At 34.8% G+C, this 24,439-nt stretch overlaps 1 protein-coding gene and 1 pseudogene across 2 annotated transcripts in view; one reads left to right on the top strand and one right to left on the bottom strand.

The window, feature by feature from the left end:
* The window catches only part of CSMD3 (CUB and Sushi multiple domains 3), a 1,219,369-nt gene that overhangs the window by 994,936 nt on the left and 199,994 nt on the right, over positions 1 to 24,439 (top strand). For both annotated transcript variants that reach the window (XM_057736100.1, XM_057736099.1), the window contains one exon: positions 5,695 to 5,811. In XM_057736100.1, the coding sequence (XP_057592083.1) occupies positions 5,695 to 5,811 (117 nt within the window). The remainder of the gene's footprint in view (positions 1 to 5,694; positions 5,812 to 24,439) is intronic.
* On the bottom strand, positions 1,008 to 1,354 carry LOC130853775 (small ubiquitin-related modifier 2-like; annotated as a pseudogene).

Raw genomic sequence — 24,439 nt, 5'->3', positions numbered from 1 at the left:
TGTAGAAATCAAACCATACAAATTCATCCAAAAGAGAATTTTTTAAAAACAAACAGGAAAAGAAGGAACACGAAAAATAATACAAAATTAAAATGTGTAGGTGATTTCATTCCCTCAGAGAGGATATACTACAGACTGATAAGATGTTAGCAGGGATTTGCTACATCTACATGAAATGGTAGATTTGAGTTTGCCATTCCCTCAGTGGAACTCAGTATCCATGTGGCTCTCAGATTGTAATAATCTTATTAAATATATTTCTAATGTTTAAAGATATATATCTTACACATAATAGTGTCTCTAAATGTAAAACAACAGTGATTCCTGGTTATCAGAGAAACAGCAAAGATTTCAGTCCCAGAAAGAAAAAAAAAAAAGGCTTACATGGATTTATTGAGCAGGTATATATATATATATATATATTTTTTTTTTGCATTTTAAACAAGAAGTTTATTTAAACAAAAAGACGTTTGACTTGAAGGGCAAACTATATAGGGTTCATTTTTTAATGTAATGTATCCCTACTTAAAGATAGATTGCCCTACATGTAACAGCTATGTACAAAAATGTTATAAAATTTTCCTTGGTTTTACAATGATAAATGAAAAACATTAAAATTCTCCAATTGAAAAAGGTATGCAAGGGTTTTTATGTTTTGTTTTGTTTTTTTAAAATAACTTACTGGAATATAAAGATAAGAACTGAATGAGCATGCCACTAATGGAGAAGAGGGAGTATTTTCACAGCACCATTATTTTTCTCCATCTCATCTCCATTTGATGTTGACCAAAACATTCCATTGGCCATTTAGTTTAAAAAATGCAATATGCTTGTGCACATATAACAGTTACTTTAGGTACAATAAAGGAATGGGGAAGGGGAAAATGAAAGAATAGAGAAAACTACACTGTAATAGCACATGGTGGAACCAAATTGTGGTTTGCTAACTGAGAATGTCTTCTTGGTCTGGAGGAACAGAATTCTGGAGTAAAGTAGCAGTTCCCTTTTTAGTGGACACCTCCTCTTTGCTGCTGGAACACATCAATTGTATCTTTATCTTTCATTTCCAATCATGAAAAATTCATTCTAAAAACTGATCATTTTTAAGATAAAACTACCTTGGGCACCTGTGCAGGTATGTTTGTTTCATTGATTGGCTGCATGTCAAATGAGAATCTGATCTGCCTCATTGACAAACCCTGTGTTCACAATATAGGCTTTCATTAGTTTACTAAGGGGTGTATGCCTCTTAACCTTAAACTGTAACACAGAAGCGTGCTGTCCCGCCACCTTCAAATTGCATATGATCTTTGTTCTCAGCCTTGATTCCTTCCTTGAGCTTTTTGTTGACCATGGTGAACGCTGGGGTCTCCTCAGCTGCCCCTTCACAAAAGAGGTACCAGGTCCACGCTGAAGGAGCACACAAGTAGCACCAGCAGCAGCAGAAGTAGGAGAGGGTATATCTTGATTGTCTTGGATTTAAGTCAATTTCTGGGGTAATTTCAACCAACTGATATGTTTGTGTTATGTGCTGCCTGTGGAATACTATTTTATAGTAGTATGGTCTTGGCAAGGGTAGTTTATTTAATCACCCAACAGACATTTACAGAGAACCTACTGTTTATCAGGAATGTTCTAGGAAGAGAAAAGAAACATTATAAGATGTGTTAGAAAAATCACTAGCAGTGGTAAGAACTTGTGAGGATGAGTGGAAGTGGGAGTCTGTTGAAAGAGCCCAGGTAGAAAGTGTTGGGAGTCTGGTTTGCAGCATTACAGTGGCAGAGGAGAGAAAAAGGCTGAAAAGCTACAGGAGGGTACAAGCAACAAATCAATGATGCCTTGAATGCTGAGAGTCAGGGAGAAAGTGTCAAGAATAATGGCCTTTTGCCTGAAAAAGAATACATATATATGTGTGTGTGTGTGTGTGTATGTATATATATATATAGCTGAATCTGTTCGTTGTACATCTGAAACTAATACAACACTGTAAATTAACTATACCTCAATAAAAATTGGTGAAAAAAAGAGTAATTGGCTGTTTGACATTTTAAGTGTTTAAAATACTTAGGCTCTATATGTATACATAAAACATAATTCTTTAGTGCTGTGAAATCATAATAATTACAGCACATAATACAAATGTTAGAATTATTGCCAAAGTGATAGCACATTTTAGAATTAGCAGTTTGGCGTTTTGAAAAGTATGTTCTGAGAAACATTGGTCCTATGAGATGAAAGAGAGTTTCCATGATTAAATAAGCATAAGAAAGAGTATGACATTCCCCAAACGTTACTAAAATTTGAATTGTCTCATAGCATAGAACCCTGTTTATTTTACCCTTTTATTTCCCAAACTTACTTAATCACTGAACCATTTCTTCTCATAATATGTGTTCTACAAAAATGCTATTAAAATAGAGATTTAAGGGTAGTCATATATATCGCATAAGTTATAATCAAGAACAGGTGAGTTCTTATGTTAGGTATTACAGTGGATATAGGCTATAGAAAAACACAGCCAATTTGACAAAACACCCACAGGTATGAGTCAAATGGTGAAAATAAGCATAGAATTAAAAGTCCTATCTTGCTTTTATCTTGTACTGAGTGTTAATAGAGCCAGAAAAATAAAGGCTGACCTTTTCTGCACTAGCCAATAAAATGAAATTAAAGCAGGAAGAGATAATATGGAAAGCTGATAAGAACCAATATTAGAAGAATTAGTTAAAATTGGCCTGACTTAGTCATTATTCCATTTAGGTTTTTATAAACAGAATACAGTATAACTGTACCTCACAGCATGGTGAATTTTCCCTTATTATTTACATACTGCATAAAATATTGTCAGTCACCAATATTCAACATAATTGACTATAAATTTGGCCATGCTGTAAGCATTGACCAGAAAAAAAAAGTAAAATTATTGCTACCAGTACAAATAAGAAAAGCTAACATTAGTTACCATAAAGAGCTGTGATTGTACTGCAATCTTGTATATATTCATTAGTGGTTTAAAAAACTTCATATTTTTTCATAGTTACAAATGAGATTTTTAACAAGAGCTGTCCCAAGTGTCCATTATGCAAAATAAGATACACAAAACACATTGAGGCTATCAGATGCATAGGAATGTGGAATGGCAGAATGTTCATGACCAAGACACAAAGCTGAACTTGAGTTAGTTCTCATTTCTATTCATCCTTTCCAAATATAAAAATAGGGGCTTTTGTCACATACATTCAGAGTATTGTCATTTTGGAGCACCTTAAAATCAGAAAGAAAATTAAAGTAAAACATGCTGCTTACTCTTGAATGATTCATCAGTAATATTATCAGTTGAATAAAGTTATCAGTGCCAAAATCAGAATACACCTGACTACTCCAATCTCAAACAATAATAAGTGATGAGAGCAGTGCATCTTTGGTTATTATCATCACTGTCAATTTGCTGTTCTTCTGGGGAGTTCTAATTTTAGTATGTTTAATTCTAACTATTTATTACCACTTTATAGGACATTAAAAGGAAAAAAGCTAGAACATTCATTAGCCACCTGACTCAGTACAACTTACTATTTATTTTGTGTGTGTGTTAAATATATTGCTGTGTCTTTAAACTTTGGCCAGAAATCCATCAAATGCTTTGACTTTTTCAAACTGTCATGACTCTTCTCAAGTCACCTAACACACCACTGCATTCAGCTCTCTTTAAAAGGAAAGTTAGGCACTAACTGCAATATTTCCCAGCATAAAACCTAAACCTGTGTTTTTTCAGTCTTCAGCTTTTTTTCTCAAGTCAAGGAGGACTGTCACTAATGCTTTTCTAAAGTTAATCACTCCACTTTAGTTTTTGATCTTATGTTTCCCAAGCCTCTAAATCAGTGCTCCAGATTTTCCCTTTATAATGACTCCATCCTCCCTGTTAAACAAAACAACAATAACAAAAACTCATTTAGCTTTGCATCTTCCCCCAACTACTCCCTGCATTCTCCTATTTAGGGTTAAGATTCTGATTACTTTTGTATCTCTTTATAAATCACTTATTCTTCATTCAACTATAATCTAGCTACCCCTCTCTACTCTAGTTCAAGGGTTAGTAACTTTTTCTGTACAGGGCCAGATGATATTTTAGGCTTTACTGGCCACATAGGTCTCTGTGGAGTATTCTGATTTAATTTTTCTTTTGTTTTATAACTCTTTAAAAATGTGAAAACTTCTCTCGGTACAGGCTGGATCTGGGTATAATTTGCAGAAAGCTACTCTGGTTAAACCTATTGTATCAACAATACCAAAAACTTCCTTTTTGGTGTTTGAAGAGAATCCTTCCTACACAAATTCAAGGCAAATTAAGTGATAAACTGAAGGAAATCAAACCATCAGTTTTAATATTGATTAAAGCTGAGGAGCAGTAACAGTGGGCTTCCTAAGCAGCTACAGGTGTCTCCCAGGAACTATGGCCACCCCCTCAACAGATTCACCCTTAAATAGGTTATAGAAGAGACCAGCAAGCTGCTTTACAGGCAGGATGGCTCCCAACCAGAAATAAAGTTTCTATCCTGGGCTCACCAATCAAGAAGCTCATTTGATCTCCAGGGTGTATGGGGTGGAGCCATCAGGCAGGCAAGCCTAGGCAACATCCCTCCTGGAGGAAACCAGAGGCGTAGAGAAGCAGCTTCCTGATACCTGCTACTCCAGACTGCCAAACCCCCTCAGACAAGTAGTAAATAAATAAATTTTCATTTATTACCTCTTTGCAACACAACATTTTTGAACACTTTCTTTTAATTGAAACTTTCCTTCCCACTTGGCTCCCAAGAGACTAAATTCTTTGTAGCTGTCCTCTAACTTATCCTACCTGGGCATTCTCCAGATCTCCTTTTTGGCCATCTTTTCTCATTCTACATACTTTTCTGGGAGATCGCATTCATTTAAATAATATCAACTATCATCTTTTGCTTTTGATACCTATAATTCCTTTAGTAGCCCAGATATTTCTCTGTGTTCCAGAACTGTAAATCCCAAAGCATCCCCCTATCCTGTGAACAACAGAACCACTATCTACAAATTTTCCAGAAACACTGGTTTCACCCCATCTTTATTAGGAACATAGCAATTTGGGGCTGAGGTAGCAAAAAATGCCTGTCTCTATGTACCATCAGCAACTCTTCTGATTTAAATGTAAATCAATTGCAGATAGAGATTGGTGAGAAAATATTTCACTTAGATGAGTGGATGAATGTGTTTGTACAGCCATCCTTGTCCTGTGTCTAGAAATACCTAGTTTGGTGGCAACATAATCAAGGTTGATTTTGAGTAGAGTTTCAAATCCTCGTGGTGAGTTAATTTCCCACTGCATGTGTAATTTCTCATCATTATAAAAGAGATGATTATCTTTATACTTTTATCATAAATGAAAGCAGGCCACCATTATTACCTCTAGAGATAGCATCATTGCAACATTATTATATTACTTTGTTTCTGAGAAGGGTAAATTTGAATACTTAAAAAAGATTTCTCTATGCACAATTTTTGATTTTTAAAATATTTGGCATTGGGGGACCTTGTTAAAAGATGGGGAAAAAAATGATATACCTTAAAATCCAGTAGCCATGTTTTTTATGTCAAGAAAATAGTCATAGTATGAATTTTTAAATTTTTTTCTAAAAACAATTTTTTAAAACATTTTTTTATTTCCAGCCCCTTGTGGAAGTCGTTCAACAGGTTCAGAAGGCACTGTTCTATCACCAAACTACCCAAAAAATTACAGTGTGGGGCATAATTGTGTTTATTCTATAACAGTTCCCAAGGAGTTTGGTAAGTAAGATTCATCTCATCATGTCTTTCCAGACATGCTTTATTTTCACTATATGCTATTCCAAATGTTAGTTGTTTTTTAATGAAAATATTTGCTATTTATAAAGTACCTTACTCTGCAATTTTGTTTTAAATAGTGGCTTTGTAATAATAAAACTTTGAGGTTATTTTACTCATTCTGAATTTGCAGTCAAGTACACAGGTGAACAACAATATAAAAATGAAAACAGGATTGTTTTTAATTTTTAAAAATAAGTATATCCAGCAACCTTCCAAGTGCCTTCATAATGGAATTTCATAAAATGGGAAATTACCAGAGCATAAAGCAAAGTCTGCTCTGCAAAATATGCATAAAATCAAATATAGAACTGTTTTAATAATGACAAAAATATGTACAAAACAATCATATCAATTTTATACTTTGTTAACACATTTCCAGAAAGAAAAGATTTTGGTTTTAAGCACCTAGTTTTTGGGACAGCAATGAATATAAAAAGACAGCAAAGGGCATTTCAGCTCATCTTGTCAACTTGACAATCTGTTCTGCATTGGCACTGAGGAGACAATGTGTCCTTTGCTGCCTTTACATCTCCCTGATCACAAGTCTTAGAAGTCACTTACCTGGCTTCTAAAGGTTTTGGATCTGAAATCCAGCTGGATCTAACCCAGGTTAAGCTCTGTTTATGGTTGGATAGGCAAAGGAAATTTAGTGAGCAGTAAAGTATGGGAGAGAGGCTAAAAGTTTAGACTTCTAGAATTTAGATTTACAGCTTTGTGTTACATGGTAAAGGATTTGCTATGAAATCAATGTCTGAGTTAGGATGACAAAGTATTTTAGTAGAAGGACATGGATTTTATCATATCAAGTTTTTTGGATCACATCTTGACTTAATGTTTCTGCTGATATATAAAATAAGCTGATGCTTCCAGTCCAATTTCTTATAACCAGGTATTACCTATATATCCTCCTTTTCTCTCTTCTGAAACAAGTCCAAGATTCTCAGCTTATTTAAGAGAACATTGTTATCAGAAGGGAAGAACTAAACCTTTTATTTTAACCTTTAATAGAACTGATGATGCCAGCATTAGCAAGGTGTCTATTTCTTTTCTACAAACTATTTCTTCTTCTTAGTATATTGATCAGTTAAATCAGAGTTGAGCTCTTTGACTGTGAAGAGAACGACAGTTTAGAAGGAAAAATGCCATCCACTTAATCGTATTTATTTTATTTTATTGTCTTTTGTGCCCAAGAGAGTCCTTCCCTTGCTAGAGGGGTTTATAGTCCCCAGCTGCTAAAAATATTACATGGTTGCTGACAGAATCCTAGCAATGCTAGTCCAGAAGACTGCATGGCTGTCTGAGTCCTCTGTGGAAACCATTAATTTGTTCTGCTATACTCTGTTCTTAGGATGTCATATAGTGAAAGGAATGAAAAGAAGAAAATTAAGCATTTCCTTTTCTGACACATAAACATGTTTGTCACCTGGAGGTGTTTTACAGTAGCCTATGTATGTGTGTATGTTCAAAAAGAGATGAAAAAAGTACTGAATAAAATTAAATTAAATTAAAAAGATTCCTAAGGAATGGAATCTTTATTTCAGCAGAGTTAATGTAAGTTAAATTTAATTCTCTTAATGTGAAAAATAATGCAACTAATAATCAGTGGTTTTTAACACTAATATTTTTTTAAACAAGTTCTCTTGGATTATCTGTGGAAGTCAAATGCACTTTGATCTATTCGTAAGGAAACTGACTTTATTTCTACAAATGTTGCATCATTCTTTATTTCAAACTACATATAAAGTCAAGCAGACTGGATTCTAATTTCAGCTTGTCACACCATAGCTATCTGTCTTTGGACAAGTTACATAATCTTTTTGAGACTCAGTTTCTCTATTTGTAAAGCAGGAATCATTATGTCTATGGAGCAGAGCTGTTGTTAGTAGTAAATGAGAATATGTATATTTATATTATATATATAATATTTATATCTTACATAGTTCATACTAGTACTGTTGGGTTTAAGAATGCCGGCTTTGGTGTCAGATTTCTGGATTCAGAACACAACTCAATTTGCTCTTTTTCTTTGGACTAATTATATCATCTGCCTGAGTCTTACTTTCCTTATCTCTGAAATAGAGCTGGTAAATGTCTATTTCTTAGGGTTATTTTATAACTGAATAAAATGTATGTAAGTGACTGGTATAATAACATAGAGTAAGTCATACACACACACAGGTGAACATACAGACACACTTTTTGTGTTCACATCCATAGGCACTCCCGTTGCCCCCAAAAGATGGAATAAAATGTCCCAGATGACTGGATTGCCTAGAGTAGCATGACTAAAAATAAAATATTTATATTATGTAATTAAAGCTTGAAAACAAATATTTTGTGCTTTACATCACCAATGAATATCCAACCACCTACTGATCACTTAAAATTTTCTGGGAGCAGAGCAGAGGAATTAAAAACTACTGATCATCATAGATTTGTTCCTATCCCTACCTTTACCTCTTTAATGTGAGATAAGCAAGCAGTAGTTACTGGATCTCTGCAAATCAAATTTCTATTTTGTGTCTTCTTCCTCTCATTCTCACTTTGCCATAATTTCCTTCTGTTGCCAATTTGAGCTATGTTTTATGACTTTTTGGTATCACTCCATAGCATATCACTTCTCACTTTTTCCCTTTTCCTGTCATTTATCCCAAAATATAATCATTTCTTCTTCTATATCTTCTATATGCTGACACTCTTAGAATTTAATTTTTAAAATCATTTAGCATAATATCCATCCAATATCAATACACTCAGTTCATGTATTGGGATTGCGGTTTTTTTTTACAAGGGTTAAGATGCTAAAGTCATTATGTAAGGAGAAAATCACATATAATCAACATTACCCATGAAATACCTTAAACCAACCATAGAAGATCATCTACATGATTTTGTATAAGCCATATTGTCTCAATAATTCTAACAGGACATTTTTCCTTCAGTGTTAGAAAGATAACAGTCTGTTGAGATAATACCAGATAAGCTAGTTTGGTTTCTTACAGGTCATCCAGTACCAAAATACTTTCATTTACTTATTTTTGCCCAGTGTAGATTTGAATTCATATAAATGTGTGCATAATGTGACTATTTTACTAGCTGATTGAGTGAACACTATTTTGTCAGTGAATTCCTATCTTTCAGTTTTTCTAGAAAGGGGAATCATCAATTCATAATACTTTCATCAGCATCATTGGATTTCATTTCAACTTCAGATGTTAGGGTTACTTTGGTAATATTCATTCTGCAGGATTCAAGTTGTTTTAAATACTTAGAAAAATAACAATTATGGATCAGTTATTAATATTTTGCTGTCTTTCTTTTAACAATTAAACTATTTCACTTGGATTTGATGTAAAAACACCCTACTTGGGACTTCCCTGGCTGTCCAGTGGTTTAAGATTCCACACTTCCACTGCAGGGAGTAGGAGTTCAATCCCTTGTCAGGGAACTAAGATCCCATATACCACATTGCACAGCCAAAAAAAAAAAAAAAATACCCTACTTTATCTATTAATAAGTTTTAATTTTTATTCATCTTTCACTTTTTTATTATAAGTTGTTTCCCCTGATGGTTTGGTTGCTAAAGTCTTCATGCATTATTTTTAAGTGCCAGAAACATGGCACATAAATTTTATTTTATTTTGAATTTGGTATAGGTATGATGCTTTAGAATATAAGAGAACTGTTGACATTGTTAGAGGGAAAATATTTTTATTATGTATTTTTACCTATAGTGTAGGGGCCAAAATCATATTGCAGGGAGGGGGTGGTTAGTAAAATTGGGGAATAAATATTGTGGACTTCTATTTCAATAATCTTGGCTGAGATAAAACAGAAAGAGCTAGGGTGATAGCCAAAGTAGCCTACTAGTCAGAGGCTAATGTTTATTTTTGTCAGGTTTCTCTTGGGATAGAATATAATGGAGTTTTTATTTTAAAGCCCAAGAGAAAGATAGTAGAGAGGGTAAAATTGAAGATTTTAGATGGACCAATTGGTAAAGCAAGATGCTTGAAGCAATTTAAGAAGATGGGATTTAAAAAACCTGGAGGGCCTCTTTAAACTATAATTCAGGAGAAATGATTCATAATGAGTATTATTGTACCTGAATTAGCTTCACATGGAATATTGCCTTTTGAAATTATCACTTCCTGATCTCCCTCCCCTTCTCCCCTTCTCCTATCACCCACTCTTTACATTCTGAAAAGTATCTGTAAAAGAAATGTATTAATGTCCTAGGGTTGCCATAACAAAGTACCACAAATTTAGTGGCTTAAAACAACAGAGATTTATTCTCTCACAGTTCTGAAGGCTAGATGAAATCAAGGTATCGGTAGTATCGCACTGCTTCTGCATACCCCAGGGAAGAGTCCTTCCTTGCTTCTTCCTAGCTTTAATGGCTAATCCTTGAAGTTCTGTGGTTTACAGCTGCATTAATCTGATCTCTGCCTCTGTATTTACCTTTTTTCTTGTTTGTATGTCTCTGTTTTTGTATGTATCTCTGTCCTCTTATAGAAACACCAGTTGTAGGATTTAGGGCCCACCCTAATCCATGATCTTATTTTAATCTTAGTTACATCTGCAGAGATCCTGTTTCCAAAGGCAATGATGTTCTGAGCCTCTGGGTGGACATGAATATTGGGGGACACTATTCAACACCCTACATAGGATAGACTATAGTAACTAATGGTTTTATGTAGAAAATCCTAACATAAATTGTAAAGTATGTATCAAAAATTAACTGTGTAGAATGTAAATTAACATTTAGATTTCTTGGAGAATTCCAACCTGTAAATTACCTTGAGGAAATCCAGGATAGTGTATGGTGATTTAACTTTGCGTTTAACCTCGCATAGTCTCACCTCCTAAAAGACCCATTCTGAATCCATATTTGTTAAGATACAAAGCTTACTCTTTCCCAAGATTAGCTTTCACAGTGGGATCTTAGAAGTGTGTATGAAAACCTCCTCAGGTTTTGCTTCTTAGATTTCCGCTTTAAGATGATTTCTCTTATATCTTTTGTTGGTGGTGTAGACTCTTGATTGCATAGGTTTCAAATTCATGAATCCCTAAATTACACAGTTATTGTTAGTCTAGTCTACTCTGTACAAAGGGCATAGTGACTAAAACCTCTTGTGTATTGCTGTAGGAGAGGATTGTTGTTTTTTTTATCTTTTTTTTTAATTTATTATTTTTTTGCTGCATTGGGTCTTCATTGCTGCTAGAGGGCTTTCTGTAGTTGTGGCAAGCCTGTTGCAGTCGGGCTTCTCACTGCAGTGGCTTCTCTTGTCATGGAGCATAGGCTGTAGGCGCATGGGCTTCAATAGTAGCAGCACACAGGCTCAGTAGTTGTGGCACATGGGCTTAGTTACTCTGTGGTATGTGGGATCTTACCAGACCAGAGATCGAACCCATGTCCCCTGCATTGGCAGGCAGATTCTTAACCACTGTGCCACCAGCGAAGTCACAGTTTTATCTTTAAATTAGCTGTCATCGCCTTAAATTTTTCTCCTACTTCTACGTATTTTATATTTGTTTCTTATTAGCAACCATTCTCTTTCCTATCTCCCACTGTAGTATTTTTGCTCCAGTCAATCTAGAAACATCTTTCCCTATGACATTGCCTACAATATGGGGTTATAGTTTTTTTTAATGAATTTCAAACTTTATTGTAATATTACATTAAAAACTGATCATGATCTGTTAACAACTATCTCATTAATTCTTACTATAGCCATTAAATTTAGTACTTCTTTTCCATCTTATAAACTTAGGAAATTACATAATGATTGATAAATGCAGTTTATTTTTGCAATATATCTTTCTCATTTCTGTATAAACTGTTACTCTATAAAAAGTAATCTTTAAAAATTTAAGTCTCTTTAGAATTTGGAAGGAAAAAGCAAAATGGATGGAAACTATACACATTATATATAAATGTATATATGTGTATATATATGTATATATGGACTTTTTAAGGTGCATCAATATAGTTTTGACCTGCATATGAAAGGTTAAGTAACTAGTCTCATAATTTATGTTAAAATTGATAGCCATTCTTTTGCTCTGTGTATATTCTCCTTTAAAACTCAGACATATATTCAACTGTTCACCTTTTTAAAAAATTTTCTTGGCATATAGTTGATTTACAATGTTGTGATAGTTTCAGATGTACAGCAAAGTGATTCAGTTATACATATACATATATTCATTCTTTTTCAGATCCTTTTTCCATATAGGTTAATACAGAATGTTGAGTAGAGTTCCCTGTGCTATACAGTAGGTCCTTGTTGATTATCTGTTTTATATGTAGTAGTGTGTATATGTTAATTCCAAGCCCCTAATTTTTCCCTCTCCCATGTTTCCCCTTTGGTAACCATAAGTTTGTTTTCAAAATTTGTCACTGTTTCTGTTTTGTAAATAAGTTCATTTGCATCATTTTAAAAGTTAGATTCCACATATGAGTGATATCGTATGATATTTTTTTTTCTCTGTCTGACTTACTTCACTTAGTATGATAATCTTTAGGCCCATCCATGTTGCTGCAAATGGCATTATTTCATTCTTTTTTTATGGCTGAGTAATATTCCATTGTATATATGTACCACATCTTCTTTATCCATCCTCCGCTGATGGACATTTACATTGCTTCCATGTCTTGGCTTTTGTAAATATTGCTGCAATGAACATTGAGGTACATGTATCTTTAGAATGGTTTTCTTAGGATATATGCCTTAGGAGTGGGATTGCTGGATCATATGATAGTTCTATTATTAGTTTTTTAAGGAACCTCCATACTGTTCTCCATAGTGGTTGTACCAATTTACATTGCTGCCGACAGTGTAAGAGGGTTCCCTTTTCTCCTCACCCTCTCCAGCATTTATCATTTGTAGATTTTTTTGATGGTGGTCATTCTGACCAGTGTGTGGTGATGCCTCATTGTATTTTTTTTTTATTCATTGACATTTATTTAGACTTTTTCTTTTAAATGGTTTATCACACGTAGACTCTGTTTCAAACGTTGTAACAATATAGCTTATCACTACCTGGCTTTACAAGAATATATTTTCTCTTGGTTTACCTGAACTAAGTGTTAAGTGCACAATATGTTTTTTATTCCTTATTTTTGAAATATTTTATTTATTTATTTGTTTATTTATTTATTTATTTATTTAGGCTGCTCTTAGTTGCATCATGTGACTTTTTTTTTTTTACAATTTGGTATTTTTTTCTTATTATTAATGTATATATGGCAACCCCAATCTCCCAATTCATTCCCCCCCAACCCTCCCCACTTTCCCCACTTGGTGTCCATATGTTTGTTTACATCTGTGTCTCTATTTCTACCTTGCAAACAGGTTGATTTGTACCATTTTTCTATATTCCGCATATATGTGTTAATATATGATATTTGTTTTTCTCTTTCTGACTCACTTCACTCTGTATGACAGTCTCTAGGTCCATCCATGTCTCTACAAATGTCCCAGTTTCATTGCCTTTTACAGCTGAGTAATATTCCATTTTATATATGTACCACATCTTTTTTATCCATTCATCTGTTGATGGACATTTAGGTTGCTTCCATGTCCTGGCTATTATAAATAGTGCTGCAATGAACATTGGAGTGCATGTGTCTTTTTGAATTATAGTGTTCTCTGGGTATATGTCCAGTAGTGGGATTGCTGGATCATATGGTAACTCTATTTTTAGTTTTTCAAGGCACCTCCATACTGTTTTCCATAGTGGCTATATCAATTTACATTCCCACCAACAGTGCAAGAGTGTTCCCTTTTCTCCACACCCTCTCCAGCATTTACTGTTGGTAGATTTTCTGATGATGCCCATCCTAACTGGTGTGAGGTGATACCTCATTGTAGTTTTGATTTGTATTTCTCTAATAATTAGTGATGTTTAGCAGCTTTTCATGTGTTTTTTGGCCATCTGTATGTCTTCTTTGGAGAAATGTCTATACAGATCTTCTGCCCATTTTTTGATTGGGCTGTTTGTTTTCTTAACATAGAGCTACATGAGCTGTTTGTATATTTTAGAGATTAATCCCTTGTCATCAACCATTTGCCTTTTAATCTTATACCTTGGTGTTTTCAAATGACCTGTTTTATTCAGTATTGTTTACATAACTTAAAATTGTTGTTACCTATTTTTATACATAATTCAGTAATTTATTGTCACTAATTTTTACCATATTTTAGTGACAAAATTGTTTTGAGACTCTTTTTATATTCTCATTAGGTCACTAAATCACTTTATTGGCATTCTATTTTTTCCTGGTGTGAAGTTTTCAGTAACCTGAATGAACTCTTACACTCAGTAAAGACTATTTATATTTTTAACACTACAGTTGCATCAAATTCAATGATTAGTCTTTTCTAAACATTGAATTTACTTATCTAACAATGACATATAATGTTCACAAAATGTGTGTTTATTCAAAATTTGTATTTACTATTTATCATCACTTCTTAGATATGGAGCAATTGAAAAGAAAAGGGAGCTCTTTTACCTTTTTTAAATTGGTGATTGTGTTAATGTCAATATGCAGAAATGACTGTGTTAATTGTGTGCCTGTAAGAAAGGAAACATTTTTTTGAGCCTAACATTTTAGCATAAGAAAAATGTAGTTATCATATGTATTTATAATTATATTATTTAATTATTTGGTTACTATTTATGTAATTAGGTTTGAAGTCATGTTTGGTCACCAGATAGAATAGGATCCCATGTTCAAATCTGGGTCAGATGTCAAGAACTCATGATACCACACAAGCACCAAGAGGGTGCAAAAAGATGTTATCACTCATATAATGAGGCTTTCTGAGAAGAGCAGGACAGTATCCAAAACTGGATCCAAGCAGATCCAAAATTGCTTAAGGGAGCAAAGAAAGCCAACTGGCTTTGGGTTTTATAGGGATGGTGTTGGAGTGAAAGCTCCCACATGCTGGTCAGGGCTTGTGAGGTTTGAACTTCCCATTGGTTATAAAGGAGAATGCACACAGGCTTTCTTGTCAGCTTGCCCCAGATATCAGGCAAAAGGGAACCTAGGGGATGCAGGAGAGCTTGAAACATGTTAGCAGTTAAAGATCAAAGATGGATCAGCCTTCATCACAATTTACTCTTAGTGTTTGGCTGAGTGAAATGTGCCAGATTTGAACTTATTTAAAGCTACAATGGCACTTTGTGAGGCCTGCATCCATTTAGTAAAGGAGATGAAAATTCATTGAATACCTTGTTCCAGAGCTCAGCAATGTGGTGAGAAGTGAAATGAGTGCCTTGATCACTATCAATAATGACTAGAACTCTAGAACTCTATAGAGGGTATGGAGCATCTTGGTGAGGCCTTGTTTTGTGGCGTTAGTATGTGTAGATACTCATGTGGCATTGATTTATATTTTGGTTATGTCTGAGACAAGATTCCTAGAAATTTTTACCCATAAAGAGGAACCTTGGACCACATGGTCAGACAATTGGCAGTGGCCCAAAGGTCTATAAAAATGTTCAGCTGGACTGATTGTTGACAAGGGCAGTTAGTGTAAAGATGATTGCCCAAAATTTGGGCAGTTGTACTAATCATTGAGTCTTTTATCAGAGGTGTCTTAGTTAAGGTATTTAAAGCAACAGCTCTCCAGGGAGTTCAATCATGTGTGAGGATGGTGGCCATACTGTCTGTAACATGTACAAACTTTCTTTGCTATTCACTCAAGATCCCAAGAAGCTCTTCTGGTACGAAGGGGCTCAGAAGAGTAGTGACTGCCTTGGCATCTGTCAAGGAACTAAGGGCAGGGATGGCCACATCCTCATGCAGGTGGGATACTCCAGAGGGCCTAGGTTTGGCTATAATATATAGGTATCATTTCCACTTTAGCAAGGAGGCTTTAGTGGCCATACGAAACTTACAGGGTACTAATTCCATGATCAAAGGCATAATGAGCAGCTGGAAAAAGAGGGCCATGGTCTCAGAGAATGTGAGAGCCTCTCTTTCCAGGAGATCCCAGTATGCAGCATTGCCGCTGTGATGGCATATGGCAAAGGGCTTCGGGAGGGAATGTCTTGCATCAGAAGTCCATGGGCAACTTATGGCTGTTATGGGTGGTCCAGCGACTACAAGAGGTATGAGAGGAAGTTGCTAAAGCCTTTACAGTGAAGGAGTCTTGGGGGGGGGGTGTGGGGGGTGGGGGCAGCACCAGTTGTATTAAAATGTGGAAAGATCCTAGAGACTTTTTTGTAGGAGGCCCCATTCAAGGTGGGCCAGTTTACTAGTAACAGGATAAATGGGCTTAAGTAAAATTATAAATGAAAAATATGTTGCCCTCAAATTCAGAAATTACTATAAGATTTTGAGCTGGTTTTAACATTGTGATGCTGTGAGGGTCAATAGTTGTTTCTTAATGGTATCAAGGAAGGAGTGGCTTTTGACTGAGCAGTTAATTTCTCAGGATTTAATTAAGGTGACATGGCCTTCTATCATGTGTAGGGAGATGAAATCTCCCCCTTTTTGTAAGCTCTTTTGTATTTGTTTGTCTCGAATGATTGTGGCAAATGAATCTCCTTGAAGGAAGATGTGGTGTCATCTATGTTTCTGGAGAAAGTTGGATGCAGTTACCATCTTGCCTACAAAGACAGTATGCAGTGGCTAGGCTGTTGAAGACTTCATGGGTAGCCAGGTAAATCTGTCCCTTCAAAATAGAAAGTAAAAAGCATATCCCATCAAAGTTGAAGGCAAACTATAGCTGAGTGGCTTTTGAAATTGGCATTAAACAGACTATATGAGCCAAATCAATAGTAGTAAAATATTACCAGCTAGTGATTGGATAGGGCCAGTAATTTAGATATTAATAGGGGGCCCTTAATGGATGGAAGAGCAGAATTAAGGTTGCAATAAGCTACTGTGAGGTACCATTCATTTTTCCCGGGATTAAAAACAGCCAAATTGGCTATTAAATGGAGAAGTGGGCAAGATAAATACCCCTTCTCTAAATGTCTTTTACAATGGGCTTCAATCTTTGAAGACTCTGTTTTAATATACACTGAACCATATTAACTATTTTAATTGTGAGGAAAAGTCCATGGAATCTCAATTTGTTAGCCTGTTGTAAATGCCAAAGATATAGTTTAATTTATTACGTTTTTGGTTAGAGCTTCTTCCATGACCACTGTGGGATATTTAGGCAGTGCGGTAGTTCTGATGATTAAGATGAATCATACTTATTTGTCCACTACTTTATATTTCATAACTCCTTTAGATTATAGGGTGTGCCCTCCTTATTTAAATTCAGTGGGATCACCAGGAATAACTATAATTTGAGCCTCTCTTTTGATTAAGGCCATGAAGGTTTGCCAGTTGCTGCATCTTAGTAAATATTAAAGGTAATTCAAAACTCATGTTGTAGAGGTGCAAAAGCCAATTTTGAGACATTTTATGTTTTCACTTTATAAATGATTGTAGTAAAATTTAGGTTTCTAATTGAGTCAAATTGTGGACCTCCCTCTCAACTAGTTTACTTGTTTGTTTATTAGTTACTGGATATACTTTGGAGGAGGGGAGATCTCTTTGCTCATATTTATAAGTTTCTTCTTCAAAAGGGTCAAATCTGTAACACCAGGGTTAGGGGCCTCTATCATAACAATTCTTGCTTTATAGTGTTTAAGGATCAGGAGTTTAAGTAAGGTTTAAATTACCTCCTTAGTTGTGCCACATGGGTGCCATAAATATTTTATTCTTTAAGCTTGAGGATCAAGATCTTTGTTGCAAAGAACCCTGGGTACCAATAATAGCAAAAGCATTTTTATAGAGCAGTGAATCATCTGCTTTTAGGAGTGTAGACCTCAGCATGCCACATGGTAACTGCTCTGCCACACAGTTGGCCATCCAACAGGACCATATATTTCACAGGAATATCCATATTTTCCCTGAGAACTCTATAGAAGAAGGGCCATTGCCTGGTTGAGACCCACAACCAACAATCACAGAGTAAGAGTCATTTCTTTGAACTGAGCATTAGTCATAGTTTATGGTGGAATCAAATATGCACTTCAACCTGAGGCACATATATAAGTCCACACTAAAGTACACAACCCAGAGTCACTTTGAGGAGGGCCCTAACTCTTCTTTCTAAATGTCAATTATGAAAACTTCTGATGTAGTTTGATTAAATTTATGATAAAGATTCATTGGAACTCAGCAAATGTAGCACAAAACAGGGTAGCTCAAAAAACAAGATTGCTAGCAGGTGACAGAGCCAGTTACTAACTCAAAGCAAAAAAAGAAAGAGTCTGGTAGTCATTGCCTAGATACCGTCTTTACTGCATCCATTGCTGTGGTTACCCTCTAGTTGGTTTGGATTTTGAGACTGATGGTTCCACACAAACACCAAAGGAATATGAAGACTTTCATTATTCACATGAGGCTTTCTTGGGAGAGCAGGGCAGCCTCCTGAACAGGTCCAGAATGGCATAAGAGAGCAGGGAAAGTTCATTGACTTTTGGGGTTTTACTGTGGTTACAGGGTGGTAGTGGGGTGAGGGTTTGTGTGTTTAGATGAGTGCACTCATGGTTTGAATTTTCTACTAGTGCCCTAGCAGAGGAAGAACTAAGGCTTTCTAATCAGCTTGCCCCTCTATGAGGCCTAAAGGGAAGGGGAGTGGCGGGGCTTGAAAGCTATTAGCAGTCAAACATCAGAACATGGTTTCAGGGCCTTTAATGTAACCTGTAATTTATAAAGCTGTAATTTATAAATTGTATAATATCTTATATGTTGATATATATTATGTATATAATAACTTTCTATTGCTATTATATTCTTTCTCCACTTTAAACAAGATTATTTCCTTTTAGACTCCAAGACAATGACTGTAATATGTTCTAGAAAATTATTAGCTGAATTTTCAAAATAACTGTCAAAAGGTGTATTAGGTCATTATGATACATATATATTTTCATTCACCATGTAATGGGTGTCAATGTTGATGTTTAACATTTATTTTATTTTTAAAATCAGTTATAGGAAGTAAATTATGCTTAATAATTCAAAAGAAAACTTTGAAAAACATAGCACAGGAACATCAGGCTAAACATTTTACAACAATTTATTTAAAGTGTAGTTATGATGTTTCACCCTATTATTATTTGTCCCATTCGTGTTCGCTTTTATTTTATGCTTTGTTTTACCAAAATGATAAGTTCAGTGGTTGCCCCATCAGGTGTTTAATACCAGTTGGCATCATCTTGCTGAAGATTATTTTGAAGTATGGTTTAAAGTCTTAAAGTCAATGATGGTAACAATAATTAACTGATGAAGAGAAGAATCAACAGTTCTTGTGAAATAGTGGAAAATAAGCTGCATTGAGAGTCTAAAGGTCTGGATTATAGTCCTTTATCTGCCTTTAATTGGCCATATAGCATTGAGCAAGTTGTTTGAGTTTTCTGGGCCTCATTTCCTTGATATATAAGATGAAAAACTTTGATACAGTGGTCTCCAAGGACCTTCCCAGTTCAAAAAAATATGTGAAATTTACTTATAAATTCAATGAGTATGTTACTGGCAGCTAGAGAAATGAAGTAGAGGAAAGTACTACTGACTTTTCTGAAATTCAAAAGTCTGCTCATAGAACTACATGGATTTGTGTAATTTCAGTAAATCCTAAAGATCACTAAACATTTAACATAAATTCTGAATCTTTTATGTTCCTGAAGAAGTAAGATACATTATATACCAATGACATGCTACATTCTTCTTTTGTATTTTTTCTTCTTTTGTTTTTTTAATGTATCAGAATGGTCATCTTTACCTTTGTCACTTCTATCATTAAAGTTCCATAAGTACTTTGAGGGCATTTTCATTTTTCATTCACTACAAATATTAGGAAATTAATTTCTTACCCTATTCCCCTACTGATATTTGGGTACAAAGTAAGTCCTTTGATGAAGTTGAATATTCATAATGCAGAGAGAAAATATTACCTAGAAAATTTACTGTAGGCATAGAGGGAACCTACCTCAACATAATAAAGGCCATATATTGACAAACCCACAGCAAACATCATTCTCAATGGTGAAAAACTGAAAGCATTCCCTCTAAGATTAGGAACAAGACAAGGATGTCCACTCATGCCACTACTATTCAACATAGTTTTGGAAGTCCTTGCCACAGCAATCAGAGAAGAAAAAGAAATAAAAGGAATCCATATAAGAAGTAAAACTGTCACTGTTTGCAGATGGCTTGATTCTGTACATAGAAAATCTTAAAGATACCACCAGAAAACTACTGGAGCTAATCAGTGAATTTGGTAAAGTTGCAGGATACAAAATTAACACACAGAAATCTCTTGCATTCCCTTACACTAACAATGAAAGATTAGAAAGAAAATTAAGGAAACAATCCCATTCACCATTGCAACAAAAAGAATAAAATACCTTGGAATAAACCTGCCTAAGGAGATAAAAGACCTGTACTCAGAAAACTATAAGACACTGATGAAAGAAAGCAAAGATGACACAAACAGATAGAAATACCTTGTCCTTGGATTGGAAGAATCAATATTGTGAAAATGACTGTACTACCCAAAGCAATTTACAGATTCAATGCAATTCCTATCAAGTTACAAATGGCATTTTTTACAGAACTAAAACAAAAAATACTAAAATTTGTATGGAGACACAAAAGACCCCAAATAGCCAAAGCACCCTTGAAGGGAAAAAAAAATGGAGCTGGAGGAATCAGACACCCTGACTTCAAATTATACTACAAAGCTACAGTAATCAAGACAGTATGGTACTGGCACAAAGACAGAAATATAGATCAATGGAACAGATAGAAAGCCCAGAAATAAACCCATGCACCTATGGTCAACTAATCTACAGCAATGGAGGCAAGGATATACAATGTAGAAAAGACAGTCTCTTCAAGAAGCTGGGAAAACTGGACAGCTACATGTAAAAGAATGAAATTAGAACACTCCCTAATACCATACACAAAAGTAAACTCAAAATGAATTAAAGACCTAAGTGTAAGGCCAGACACTATAAAATTCCTAGAGGAAAACATAGGAAGAATACTCTTTGACATAAATTACAGCAAGATCTTTTTTGGCCCACCTCCTAGAGTAATGAAAATAAAAACAAAAATAAACAAGTGAGACCTAATGAAATAAGTTTGCCCAGCAAAGGAAACTAAACAAGAGGAGAAGACAATCCTCAGAATGGGAGAAAATGTTTGCAAATGAATCAATAGACAAAGGGTTAATCTCCAAAATATATGAACAGTTCATGCAGCTCAATATCAAAAAAAAAAAAAAAAAAAACAATCAAAAGATGGGCAGAAGACCTAAATAGGCATTTCTCCAAAGAAGACATGCAGGTAGCCAAGAGGCACATGAAAAGCTGCTCAACATCACTACTTATTAGAGAAATGCAAATCAAAATTACAATGAGGTATCACCTCATACTGGTTAGAATGGGCATCATCAGAATGTCTACAAACAATGAATGCTGGAGAGGGTGTGGAGAAAAGGGAACCCTCCTACACTTTTGGTGGGAATGTAAATTGATACAGTCCCTGTGGAGAACAGTAGTTTTTAAAAAACTAAAAGTAGAATTACCATGTGACCCAGTAATCCCACTACTGGGCATATGCCCAGAGAAAACCATAATTCAAAAAGACACATGCACCCCAATGTTCATTGCAGCACTATCTATAATAGCTAGATTCTGGAAGCAACCTAAATGTCCACTGACAGATGAATGGATAAAGAAGATGTGGTACATATATACAATAGAATATTACTCAGCCAGAAAGAAAAAAATAAATGTCGTATATTAACACATATATTTTTCTAGAAAAATAGTACAGGTCAACTGGTTTGCAAGGCAGAACCAGAGACACAGATGTAGAGAAGAAACATATGGACACCAAGGGGGAGAAGTGAGGGGGGGTTGGGGTGGGATGAACTGGGAGATTGTGAGTTCCATATATACATTAATATGTATAAAACAGATGACTAATAAGAAAAAAAATCAGATTGTACACTTTAAATATATGCAGTTTATTATATATATAAACATATCTCGATAAAACTTTTTAAAAGAAAAAAATTTTTTAAAGAAAATTTACTTTAAAATTGGTGGTCTTCCCTTAAGAACTTGAAATGAGAGAATATTTGAAATAATGGAAAGAAGAAAAAAAAACAGTACAGTTCCATATAGGTATGCATAACTATTTCTGAAAAACTTTTTATGGAGAAGTCATTAAATACAGACTTTTTTAGTGTTTCATTATTCTGTCATGCAGAATCACATTTGTAATATTTCATACTATGACAGATTAAAGCTAGAGGATAAATGATTCACAAAAGCACACAGCATGCCACAGGCAGAGTCTTTTGTAAACATGGAATACTCATCATTTTTGACACTCTCCTACTGTTATTTCAGGATAGTATAATGATCTCTAATTGTTTAACACTGCAAATCCAGTGCTGATTACAATTAAAATACAAACGTTTATTTTTTTTTCTGTTTTGGTGACTCATGTGATTTGATTTATGTGCTTTAGGCCTAACAAAACAGAAGTTTGAAATAATTCATTCATTTGAAAACTCAGTAAGTTGTATTTCCGATAAGTTAAAGGATTGATAGTGTTTATTTTGTGGTTAGTATACAAACACATGGCATACATCACACACTGTAGAAGTGTTGTCCCAGTCCCTAAGTTAAAAGGAATTTAACTGGTATTCTCTTAGTTGATACAGACTCAATATTTCAACCTAGCTGCTTTTGCTGAGAAAGTGAAACTCTAAAACAGATGTGTAACTGGAATGTTTTCCAATTATTAAGGCGGTATTATGTATTGAAATGCCAAACTAAATATCAGAGTTTCATCTGCCATATTGCTTCTCTTAACAGCCTCTTATATAATGTATGTTTTTTAATCTAGTATAATATTAATTTCATTGTAACAGAGGTTACCAATTAAAATTCAAATTAAAAGCATTAACATAATGGCAGATAACATAAATGAGATCAGGGTGTGGGCATAGTCAGTAAGAAATGGTGGTACCACAGCAAACTAAAGATTTATGCCTTCTTGCAAACAGTTAAATTCCAAAATGTTTAAAAACAGTATGGTCCAAACAAAATTCATCTGTGGAATGATTTGATTTTCAAGTTAATATCTTTGCTGTGTTTAGTTTTAAGGTACAGAAACTTAGTGACTTCCTTTTCCTTTTTCCTCATCCCTTTCTCCTGTCCACCATCTCTAAATTCATAGAAATATTCTATTATTAATCCAACTTCATTGTGGGTTGATATCTGTACTATATTGCTTGTAAGTGGCAATTATTCACTAGTTGGATCAATTATTTATTCAAACAGTAGTATACACTCAGCCTTGAACTAGAATCTGAGTATAGAGGTTATGTAAACAGTGGTTCTTGCCTTTTAGGAGGGCATAAGAAAGGAATTGCATAATTGAAGAGTTTATTTTAAAAGAATGTGAAAACTGCTCTAATAGGTGTTTGTGAGGTTGTTAAGGAAAAACAGATGAAAAACACCTAAGGCAGGCTGGTGGCAAATTTGGGAGATGGGGGTCACAGTGTCAGAAACATTTATCTGATGATATGGTATGTGTGAGCCACTCCAAGAACAATATTCTAGCCAGAGAAAATGACACAGGCAAAGGCATAGACGTACAGTACATGGCTTCTGAAAGGAACTGCATGACTTTCTCTCTGGGTGACAAGCAAAGCACTACTCAGAAACTAATATGCTTGAAACCAGAGAAACAGACAGAGACCAGATTATGGAAGGGTTTCTATGCCACATTTATATCAATTCAAAGATGCTTAATCCCACTTAGCTTCAGAGAGACACTTTCTAGCCTGACGATATCTGATGTCCAAAGAAACAGAAATGCTTAATTGATTCTATTAGCATATACCCTAGTTGAATAGTCAGACAGTGTAGGGATAATAGCCACCTGGTTCAAACTGGTGCAGCCAATCCACTTGTTAGAATTTTGAAATATTTTTGGGCTGTTGGCAATCTCCTGGACAATCCCACATTTTTCTGGCCACCTAGACCTTCCCCCAGCCCTTTCCCTCAGTAACTAAAGGAGTAATATCTAGCCTAACATCAATTCTGACTGGTCTATGCCCATGTCATATTGATTAAATATTTTGAGTAACCATGTAAATATAGTTGAATACACTCAAACAAACACACACACACATACACACACTTAATACCTCAAATTCTGCTAATGGGAGTGAAGAGTGAGAAGAAAATAGGGTGCTATGAGAGAGAATAATGGAAGGATCAAATTTAGCCTAGGGAGATGAGTGATGATTGCAATATTCTGTAAACTGAAAGATAAGCAGGAGGTTGAAATGTTATCATGTATCTAATGAAGCTGTTGAAGCAGGGGAATAACACAGCCTGGTGGTCATTTTAGGTATAATATCAGTGGCCGGGGATGAGTGGCTGAGACGCACAGGATTAGAGACAATGAGAGGACTAATTTTGGTAGTATGAGAAAGGAGGAAAACATTGTTCATAGGGGATA

This window comes from Hippopotamus amphibius, chromosome 5 (genome assembly GCF_030028045.1).
Source record: "Hippopotamus amphibius kiboko isolate mHipAmp2 chromosome 5, mHipAmp2.hap2, whole genome shotgun sequence".
NCBI classification, from domain to species: Eukaryota; Metazoa; Chordata; class Mammalia; order Artiodactyla; family Hippopotamidae; genus Hippopotamus; species Hippopotamus amphibius.
Note: the sequence above shows the minus strand (reverse complement) of the source record. Positions and strands in the feature narration are given on the sequence as shown.